The sequence below is a fragment of the Empidonax traillii genome, unplaced genomic scaffold (genome assembly GCF_003031625.1).
Source record: "Empidonax traillii isolate 1590-97213 ecotype Southwest subspecies unplaced genomic scaffold, ASM303162v1 scaffold308:size980311, whole genome shotgun sequence".
Lineage (NCBI taxonomy): Eukaryota > Metazoa > Chordata > Aves > Passeriformes > Tyrannidae > Empidonax > Empidonax traillii.
Window position 1 is genome coordinate 230,291 of NW_020955501.1, and position 11,568 is coordinate 241,858.

The 11,568-nt window shown below is 40.7% G+C and overlaps 1 protein-coding gene across 1 annotated transcript in view; it reads right to left on the reverse strand.

The window, feature by feature from the left end:
- Positions 1–7,550, reverse strand: part of ADGRD1 (adhesion G protein-coupled receptor D1) — a 127,901-nt gene extending 120,351 nt beyond the window's left edge. Inside the window, exons 1-3 of the mRNA XM_027891047.1 lie at positions 7,467–7,550; positions 7,334–7,370; positions 3,305–3,388 (exon numbers count right to left, since the gene is read on the reverse strand). Coding sequence (XP_027746848.1) covers positions 3,305–3,388; positions 7,334–7,370; positions 7,467–7,535 — 190 coding nt within the window. The 5' untranslated portion in view covers positions 7,536–7,550. The remainder of the gene's footprint in view (positions 1–3,304; positions 3,389–7,333; positions 7,371–7,466) is intronic.
- Positions 7,551–11,568: the final 4,018 nt, after the last annotated feature.

The following is an 11,568-nucleotide window of genomic DNA, read 5'->3' on the forward strand; positions in this document are numbered from 1 at the left end:
TGGGAGGGGAGCACAGTGAAGTTGTGGATTCTTAGAGCTGGGTGGAACAACAAAAGAAAATAAGCAAATAAGCAAAACAATGAATCAACACAATCAGTAATGAATCGACCAGTTCATATCTCTCAACTCAGCACAAAGCACAGATGTTGATCAGTGGCCCTTCAAATGACCCCACAGCTTCTCCCCAGGGAGCTGCAGGAACGTGAATGTCTCGTTCTTCACCTGCAGGAGTGAAGCAAATCCAGCATCACCAAAACAGTGTTTTCTTCACAGTTACTGAGAAGAAAAAAATATAAAAAATACAACTGCAGATGAAGGGCTATGAAATGTATTCCTGCTGGTAAGGAACTATGCATGTATAACAAAAATCATTACACTGGTGCAAAAGTTGTGGGCGATTCTATCCCATGTCCAGTTGTGGGTTCCCCAGCGTGAGGGAGACATGGACACACTGGAGCAAGTCCAGTGGAAGGCTGGGAATGCTGGGAACTGCTCAGCCTGGAGATCTGAGGGCTCAGGGGTCTCATCAGTGTGTAAAAATGCTCTATGGGAGACGTAAAAATAGTGCCAGACTCTCCTTATTTGGACCCAGTGAACAGACAAGAGGCAATGGGCACAAAATAAAATACAAGAAATTCCATCTAAACACAAGAAAACTCCCAACTTTTTAATATCTGGCAATAAAATTTCATTCTCTAATTTTTTTTTTTCTGATGTTGATAATTTAACAGTATCTTGCACACTGTAATTTTTTTACCCTGGGCAGGCAAATAAAGCTTGATGGAAAACCCATGAAGGTAAATGGAGACACATTGATTTCGGATTGAGACCATCTGAGCCCAGAGAACAAAAAGACAAATGCTCTTAAAAGAAAGGAAAAATGCACACAAACCCCTCAGGATAAAAATACATGGAAAAATGAGGGGTCAGATGGAAAACCTGAATACGGCCACTTATTTTATTTTATTTTATTTGCTCTATTTTGAGTTGATTGTTTCCCTTCAATTGCTTCCAACTGCTGAGATAACCAAAAATTAATCTGCTGACACGCTCTCTACAACACAAATGCATTGAGAGATATAAATCTGGCTTCGTGCACAACGACTTCAACAAATAAAATGGATTAACATGACGGACAGATTATGATGCTTCAAGGATTTAAGAGGAGAAACATGGAATGAAAATAATTGCATGACATGATGGGTGGAAAAAACAAGAAAGACTCCAGCAATAAACAGAAGAGTTGTGTCATCAGAACGGTATCAAAAACAAGCAAACTGTCACCTGCAGTAGATTATAACAATAAAGAAAAGTTTTCTTGTGTATCAAAGTCAAATATCAGACAGATACATAAAAGCTCTGCTGGAGGCAGTTGAGATGATATCTCTGTCTTAGCAGACAGAATATGAGCAGCTGAGAACAATTTGAGCCATCCACTACAAAATTAAGGAAAGAACTCAGCGTTGTCGGAATTGCTCTGCAGAGATAAAGACTTGGCTCCTGGCACCCTCTGCAAATAATAGTGTGACAAAGTCCTCCAAATCTCTTCAGCAAAGTCATGCAGCTGGCTCATTTATAAAGTTCTTTAACACCATGTCATAATAGGAGTCAAAAGAGATCGCTCTTGTGAGCCAGTCCCATTCCTGCAAGTGAAGGTTTGCAGGATCAGGAACTCCATTCTGTTCTGATTTATCTCTGCCAAGATACTACTAAAAAGATTTATGAGTTTTGCTGAAATAATGTCATTGAACAAAATTTGAAAAACACTCTGACGTTAATTCTCATTTTTCCCAGAGCTCTATTTTGTATTTATCATTTTCAAGCACTTTCGAAACAACTTTGTTGTAATAGGATTGCCAAAATAGGGCTAGATATGCAGCACTTCACCTTTTTTGAAACTACATGAAGTCCAGTGTCAGAAAATGACTTCAACACACTGTTAGAGAACTCACATGGTAACTTTCTATAATCTAAATTATTATTCTATTGAAGTCAATAGGAATATGCTGCCATCAGCTCCTAATAGAAGCAGAATATTGCCCAGATATATTTCTGCTCAGCCAATTCCATTCCTTTCAGAAATTTTGTGGATAGGTCAGAGTTTAAGCTAAAAATACTTGAACACCTCTGCAATAAAAGGTTTTAGATATTTATGGATCGTTTTCAGACTTAGGACCAGAGATTGCAGAGATTGATATTGCCATTTTTGTGTAATAAATAGCAATAAGTTTTCACTTCTGGTAACATTTTTCACGGTAAGGTTGTAAAGGTCTCTTAACTCCTGATTTAATCTTCTGCAGTGGTTCTTTCTGGATGAAGATATTACAGTCACAGCAGCCCCTCCTTGCACTGGGACAAAACAGCTCAGCTGAGCTGCCAGGATGGACAGCCCTGGAGGGAAGAATCCTCATCCAGAGGAGAAAAAACAGTTCATGTGAAAATTAGTGAGAGACCTTTGATTCTCCGAAGGAGACAGAGCAGAGCTGAGCATTTCACCTGAAAGGAATGGCCCTGCAGGGTCGTGGTTCTGCCCTGGGTGCTGCTGGAACTCCATTAATTCCATCACCTGCACATCCCTGGAAAGCCCCACACACCCTTTTGGGTCCTGATGTGAAACGTCAGATCCAGAGAATTGCTGAATCCAACCAGACTGGCCTTTAATATCATCCCCTCTGGGATCCTGCAGTCCTCACAACTGACTCATTCACAGTGAGTTCTGCCTTAAAATCTCTCTTGATTTTGCCTAATTGGAAAAACCGACGAATTAATATGAACTAATGCTGCAATACCATTTTTAAGGCCATACCCAAAAGCAGATAAAAATGAGTAAGAAGTATCCAGATAAGAGTTTACACTTCTCTTTCTATAGATGCTACCAGCAATTTTTAAAAGTGCATGAGGAATTTGGGCATTTAACTCCTTCCAAAACCAGAAAGGAGACACCTGCACTGCTGGCACAGCCAAAGATCTCAGTCCCTGAGCGGATTAGTGCATGCTCTGCATGTACCAAACCCACTAATAACAATGTGATTTCAATGGCTCTTTGGATCATAAACCTTTTCTCTTTATAACCTTAACAATGCGCAGGCAGCCCATAAAACCTCTGAGAATACTCCATAAAAATCAGTTCACAAATACGGCATCATTTGGACATCAGAGCACTGCAAAAAAACTGAGAAAAAAAAAAAAATCTCGACTGCTGGGGCACAAAAGCTAAACCCTTTCTTTTCTACTGCTCCTCTTTTACTTACAGACTGCCACAAATACTTATGTTATTGCCATTGTCAGTGAATCCTTTGACTACCTCCATTGGTATCCCGAAACTCATGAATTCCATCCACATCTTCCAGTGGCCAGTAATGGGAAGCTGAGGCGAGAACTTTGAACCCTTGCAAGAAACACAGTTGAGAAGATTATTAAAGAAAGGACCAACAAGGAGTGTAACAAAAAAAAATGACAATAAAGGAGGTCAGTTGGTTAAGTAAACGAAAATATTTTCTGTAAACTCAGTGTGGTGCATAAATGAGATCATGAATCAAAACAGCTCAGTAGATAAAAGCCACCTGATTAACCACTACAGAAAACCTGCTTTAAAAAAAATTCAACTGATTTTTGGTTTAGTTGCACTTAAAATGTGCAACAATCTCTGACTAAATCTCTGCTTGTATCCAGCAGCCTTCACTGAAGTAACAGTTGAGGAGTCAGCCGAGAGGAATTTCTAGATTTTGCTGAGATCTCAAGCCCGTGGTGGGTGGTACCAAGCACTGTTTGGTCTCTATAGCAAACTACTCCTGCTCCTGCCTCCTCCAGGGGTAACTCAGCTCTCTGCAGCTCCAGAGAGTAGGAGAAGATGCTACAGAGTTCCCACGGGTCTCATCCTCTCATCAAAAATCCAGTGGAAAACCAGTGCAACACCTTGACTTTATATCAATCCAAGCGCTTTTTCCCCCGTGGTTGTCCGTGGGGAGACACCAGGAAGGAGCAGTCCTGTGGGTGAGAGCACAGGTGTCTGCACAACCACGACAGCAGAGTCCAGCCTTCCTGATGTCTCCAGACAGCTCTCAGCTCAGCAGCAGTACAGCAGAACTTCCTTTGACAGAAGGAATCTGATTTTCCTCAGGAGAAGAATTTCCAGAATATTAAGCACCCCATGGAAGAGCACTCGCTGCTCCCCCTCGAGGCATCATCAGCTATTCCTTCAGAACCTTCTCGCTGCACCAAAACCAGAACAGCTCTTGGTGGCTGATGAGAACGTTTTGTTCTCTTAAATGTCCTACTTAGCAACAGGTGGACAAGCTGACAAAGCTGCTGGATTCCACCAGTACTTTTATCTGCACAGTCTGGCTGACCAGAGGTTGAACAGATTTTAGGAGGTGTGATGACTGAAACTTAGGCAGAAGCAGGCTGACCAAAACAACCAAATTTTCTGTTAAGATAACAGCTCTATTTTAAGAGTAGAGCCCTAATAATGCAGGAAAACATGAGTTGTAACTTTTGTTACCTTCAAGAAACCCTTTATTCTCAAAACAATCAGTTCAACCAGCTGTGCTGAAATAAATTCATAATCTCCCACATCTGAGGAAGTTTTAGAAGGTTGAGACAAATATATAGAAATGTTCCTGTGAGTGCAAATGAGAGTGATGTGTTTTGTTCACAGTGATGCCCCATCGACCCAGTTTGAGTTGATCTTTTCTTTGAGGTGGAGGGGGGGATCACAGTGGATGACAGGGACAGAGAGAGCAAACATTTATATTACACCATATCTCTAATTCTCTGACCTACAATCATTTCTCAATCCCAAGCAATCTTTCAAGACCCTGAGGTGAGAAGCCGATAGAGATAAGTTTGTTAAAACCCACTTCAGCTGTCACACAGCACAGGAAAAGCTTCCCACACCTGATGTGCAAATTAAAACAAGTCACAGGCAGTGTCCTTTGACATTTGCAGACTATCCCACACCCTTCTTCACTCCTGAGACCAAAACACCTTGCCTCTTTGAGAATTATTCTATCATTTTAATGTCCTGGACACAAACAGGATTTCTTTATCACGGATATGAAGGTGCAAAAATTTTATTTGCATCCTTAAACTGCCAAATGCACACCGTGGAGAGCAGTTTGATGGCTTCCACCCTCATGGTTTAGTGTCTGAAGTGTGACACAGGTGGGATCCTGGGATTTGGGTTTTTAGTATATGCGCAAAGTTGATAGAATTGCTAGACATCACAGCAAGCAATTGCAGATCTGAGGAAATACAAGTAAAAGTTCTGCATCTTGTGAGGATACACCAACTACTCAGAACTTGCTTCCAAACTCAACTATACTCAAGATCTCTAACAAATGATTCATAATTGACCAGGATCTGTTATTAACACACCTAACTAAATGTTTGCAGTTGTCAGAGAGGTTTTCCCACAGAGAGGGAGCACGAGCATAAGTAGATAAGATGGGGATATCTTTAGGGAAGTTGATAAAGTTCTATGGTTACACATTTCCTTTGACTGTTTGGAAGACAAAGGCAAAACTGCTAATGAAAGGACAAAGATACCGCCAGAATAAGAGAATAATCACACAGAATAAGCACATACAAAATCCAGTCTGAAATTCCAAGCAACCCCAACTCAACTAAGCTGAGCGTAGCAAAGCAGACTGAGAAAAACAGGATATAGGAACAAAACTTTTAGCATTTCTATCTTCAAAGAGCATATTCTGGCTGCTGCAAAAGAAATGAAAGTTATAAATTTCTGTGGCAGTGAGAGCATCCACATAGGCTACCCGAGCTAATATTCCTCCACGTGACTTCCATCAAACTCCCAGCTCCATCTGCAGTGCACAGAACATACCTGCTGGTTCACAGTGTGCTTTTACATGCAACCATCTCTTGCTCCCATTAACATCTTCTTTTTGTATAAGGGGACAAAAAAGGATTTAAGAGAGGTGGTAGGAAAAAAAAAATAGTTAGAAAAAGGGAGAAAAAGAGATAGGAAAGCTCCTGGAGAAAATTATCTGATGCCAAAAAAATGTGTCACAGCACGGTACAAGCATTTTAGTAGCAAAGGCATTGCCATGGCTGGCATCAAACTCACAAGAAGCAGCAATATTCTAGAGAGATTGCATTTAAAAGCTGTGAAAATGGACCCAAAAAAAAAAAAAAAAAAAAAAAAAAAAAAAAAAAAAAAAAAAAAAAAAAAAAAAAAAAAAAAAAAAAAAGAAAAAAAAAAGAAGGAAGGAAATACATCTACAGCTACCCCACTTCCAGCCAAAAGACCTCTGCATGCAAATACCTGTTTGCTTTGAACGCAATATCCTTCCCACAGGTGACTACACTGACTAGAACAAGATCACACAAGGGCTTTTTTTTGCAGCCTGGTTCAAATCCAGAAAGCATCTCTTGCAGCTGTGCTTCACACACACACACAGAGCACTCCAGAATCAGGGCTGGGTAACTCGCCCCACTTGTTGCAGGAGGCTTTTCTCCCCCTTGTTATTCCACCAAGCCAGAAGCCAGTGATCCTCATCTATAGGGAATGGGATTGTGTTTCTTGTTTTTGGGCAAAGGTGGAACAAAAGAAACTAATCAGGCTGAAGCTACTGCACTGGCAGCCAACATGGCATTTCCACGTCTTTTCAAGTGTTTGACTGGAAAATAATCCCATTTGGTTAAAACTAAAAAGCACAAAGCTACACATGAATTGGTAAAGCAGTAAAATTGTGCTTGTACACCACCATGAGGCTTGAGGTTAAACTATTCCTATAAACAGAAGAATTCTGCAGTTACACACATGGACCCCAAATAAGCTTTGAATAAGTTTTCTCTACATTGAAAACAGATGAGAGATCCCTTAATACACTCTGTAGCTGATTTAAAGTGAAGCTTGGAGGCTGGGAGGAGGGTAGATGACTTGAAACCATGCCAAAGTGCTTCAAAGTATACAAGCTGACATATCTGACAGTAAATCATTGAATTGAAAGTGCTGAACGTTGAGGGAAAAAAAAAAAAAAAAAAAAGGAAAATAGCCTGTGTCGAGGTCTGATTCAGAAAAACACGCTCAAAAAAAGGTAATAAGTGCATATAGGGTTTTTCCACAGAGCAAATACAAGCCATTTTCCTGCAAATATATTTCTATGCAGAATATTCAGTAGGTGGGTTAGTGAATTTAAAATGACTGGGACAGTCTGATACTTTAGGCTATTACATTTTGAATACAGAGCTGACATTCAAAGGCAGGATCACAGTTTCTTTGGAGGGACTTAGAGAATAAAAAAACACAAAGCAGAAAAGCAAATGAATATTGGAGCACATTGTCGTAAAATGTAAATAGAACGTTCCTTACCTGGGTGTTTGGGTAGCTGGGAATAGTTTCCATACACCTGCACACAAAATATTACATAATGAGACATAGTGAGGCAAAACTTGCTAAGAGGAATCCAAGTATATCTCAGCACTGACCGTGCTCGGAACATTACCTGGTATTTTTGCTGAAATAAAATCAGCAAAGAATAATGACAACAGAGCAGGGATAAGAAACTTTCCATGGTCTATTGCAGGTTAAAAGTACGACTGAAATCAAACTCCTGTAAGATTTCAATCATAAGTTTTCCTTTGCTACTTTTGGTATTGAAAAGGTCATTTTCCGTGCAGGTTCAAAAAGTCCGTTCCTTCAGTGATGGCAAAATATCCTTCCAGACCCTTTAAGCAGTATTTTCCTGCTTCACACTTTGATATCTTCATTTAACTCCAAATAAATTCCCGTGATCGGAGGAGAATTAAAAGAAATGTGCATCAAATCCGAAAGTTGTGCTGTGCCGTGGAAAGGAGTCAAATATTTCTGTTTCTGCTCCAAAACACAAAAAAGATCTTGCTTTCAACTTTCTTCCTAGGGTTGTCCTCTCCTTGCAATTACTTTTACTTTCACGTTGTCAGAGAGCCGGTGGCAGTTTTACTCGCAAGAAAATGCACTTCCTTATAGCCCATCGGGCGGAAAACTCTGCCTGTTCCCTCCGAAACTGAGCTGAAAGGAGCTGCCCAGCTCACGTTTTCACCTCCATCCCAGATCTTTTTGGGTGGAGAGCGAGCCCGAGTGATGTCATTATTCCTCCGCAAACTTTGTCCCATTCTGGGACTCTATTTATATCACGCTGCCTCTTCTCTGGGTCCTAACACCAGCCAGCCAGGAACAAGTGGAAACAAGTCCATGTGCTTCAGCAAACAGATAAAAGGGAGATTGCTGCTCGTAGCAATCTGCACACTTACAGAGGGACCGGAGCCAGAGCGGAGCGTTCACCCTTCGAACGCTCGGGAAAAACGGAAATTTCTGGGGGAAAGCTGAGCTCTGTTTACTAAAATAACAGATTGGAGTTCAGCCTGAAAAAGCACAACCTCTAAAAACCCCACTGATTGAAATCACAGGGCCCCCTGAGGGATTGACTGTACCACGTCTGTGTCTGGCAGGGGAAACTGAGGCACTCGCCGTTTCCCTGATTTGCTCAGTAAAAACCAAACCCGGGGAAAACACTTCTTAAAGTAGTTGCTATTTCACCTTTTTTAAATAAAAATAATTACATGGAAGTATTTTTATGAATCTCCCAATTGCACTCTGAACTCTATCACAAATAGTAATCAGCATTTTACACGTAAAAGAAAAATAGCAGCTAGATCTACTTGGTATTTTTCATTTATTTTGCTCTGCTATGATAAAATCTTGTTTTCAGCCCTCTCCAAGATCTTTTTTTCAGTGAAATAAACTAGAGTAATATTTTAAACAAAACTTGATAAGCTTTCTATCCCTGTTCATCTCCCCTGCATTTCCATATCAACCCCTTCTTTATCCTCACACAAGCCATCTAAAGGTGATGAAGGCAAGATCAGAGACTAAAAATCACAATCATAACATACTAATGTGTCAGCAAAATCTGAATTATTTTATTTACTCTTTATTTTGCTAGAAGTTGTCACCAGGTTGAATATTATTTTCAGCCCCAGGTGTTTACTGATCTATAGGAAAATGATTTCCACCCAAGCCACTGCCCCTACATGAGTTATCTTTTCACCTTTAGGTGACATCTCCTCTCCACTAATCCATTTAGTGACTTTTGGCTCCACCTCTTCAGGTACCTCTATCAGCTCTTATCCACCTGGTTCCTTTTGTCAACTCTATATTTTCCCTCTTATTATCCCTCTTACTCCTCTGCTGCTTGATCACAACTTCTGCACCAACCTCTTGACTGGACTTCATAATAACTTTCAGGATGAAACAGTTTTCCACTGCCACTTTATTATATAGATATTATATATCTGGAAACCAGCAAACTTGGCAGTAACTGTGGCCCTGATTTACCCATCTGGCTTCCCAGATGTGTTCTGAACTTCCAAAGCCTCTGGTGGTAACTTGCTCCTTGCAAACAACTGGCAAGTGGAGGGTAACTCCAGGGTCCAAGGGAGGAAGAGGTCAAAATTAAGTCTGGAAACCCCAAGACATTCCCACTGCCTGGATGTTCCAATGTTACCAAAGTTTGATATATATATATAAAAAAAATCCTCAGCGTTGAAATCAAAAATTAATTTTGTTTGCAACAGAATAACTTTGAAAATTTTGAATTTCAGTTCCTACAAAAATCTAGCTCCCCATTTAATAATGATGACCAGTCTGACTTTTGCTTATTTCTCTCCAGGTTTTTTTCCAGAATTTTTCTCTCATTACTATTAGCCACAATCTCCTTGATATCCTGAAGGATGAGCAGGAATTCTGCATAAACCCTAGGAATTCTGCATCATGTAGTGACAATGCAGTGACATGTAGAGCCGCCCTTAGAAATAATAGAGAGCTGCAGCTAAAAACCCTGAGAAAAGCTAAAATGTAAAAAGAGAAAGACAGGAATTTGAAATATTTGCCAAGAGGGGCCTGTCAAGGGAAAGAATATGCTTACCAAAACAATTGTGAGAATCCAAGCAAACATGTTCGCTGCCAGAAAATTTTCTGTGGAACCAGCAAATTGCAAGCAGACACTGGAGATTATTTGCAGGAACAAATTCTGAATTTATTCCTCTGATCCTCTGGAAACCCAATCTGAGCAGTCTTGGAGCTGCCACTGCAGCCCGGGGGCAGCACCGGGCACCTCGTGTGTCACTGCCCAGGCCCTGGGAGGACAATCAACCACAGGGGAACTGCTCCTGAGCAACCTGAGGATGGAACAGTGCTCATTTAAAGCTTCTCAGACTGTTTCTCTGCCACTGATAGACATTATTAATAAGGTGATACATCAACAGCCGATAGATATATCAACATCCATCCAACTCAAATGTCAGTGCTAACTTTTCTGGCTTCTAATGGACATCCCAGGTAAGCAGCCATAGATCTGATTTTATTTAATTCACTTACACAAAGCACCCCACAGCTGTGTAAGCAAACTCATCTGTCCCTTGCATCAGGGAACTACTCAGATGTATATAGGTGCAATTGGGTTTGATTTGCACTTTAAAAAATCATTTGCCAACTGCATCACCCTCAAAGAGACTGAAGAATATCTTTCCTTCCCTGCCTTATTCCTTGATGTGTTACACTCAAAGCACGATAATGGGCAATACTAATTGACCAAGTGACTATGGAATACAACACAGACAAAAGCAGGAAAATACAAATCTCACTCAAAGGATAGATGATTTTTGCTTAAATCGCTAACTGTAGTTTTTAAGAAAAAAAAAAAAAGTGCAAAAATTGATTATTTAAAATAGCATAATCCTCACATTAACCTCTATTGATGAACTGGATGGGGAGGAGGCAGAAAAGGCTGAGCCCTGCTGTTCCTCAAGGTTTCCAGCACACAAATCCTCTCTTTCCCTCCAGGGATGGTGTGCACGTCCAGCTGTGCTAACACACCGCAGCACTTTCTCCTGAGCTGGGAGAACTCCGTGGCGTCTCTTCTCAGGCATTTAACAGCTACACCCCTTTCCCTTGTCACCCCTGACTCCAACACACCAGGGCTGCACTCAACCTCCAGGGAAAATCCAGCCCATGATAAGTTTTCTTTGAACTGCAAACTCGTGCTTTCCCAACACAGGGCGCCACGATCCTGAGCAAACCCAAAACACACAATCGAGAGGGGCTTTTTGCTCTGATTTTAACCGCTGTTTGGTGGTGTTTATCCTCGTGGATGTCATCAGCTTGTCTTGCTGTACTGAACTCTCCACAGACAGCTTTTGCTACAGGCCCTGGAACGTTCTTTTAACTGGTAAACACTCACAGAACTGTGGATACCCACGAGTGAACAACAGCTCGAAGTACCTTGTACACGTTTGCTTAGAACACTGGAAAAAAGAAAAAAAAAAAAGAGGCATTTAAATTTTTTTTTTCTTTTTAGCATGACCAAACAGACAGAAAATTTTATTTTAGGTCTGTAAGTTTTCTCTAGGACTGCAAAAGACCGGCCAGCAACGTTAGTGTTTCTCTTTACATCGAGATTTTGAAATTAAGGGATCACGTGTGAAGGTGCATTTTTATTAGAAAAAAGGAAGGGGGTTGAAGAGTTGACATTAAGGATATGTTTTCACGACAAGAAAAGTGCTGTAAGG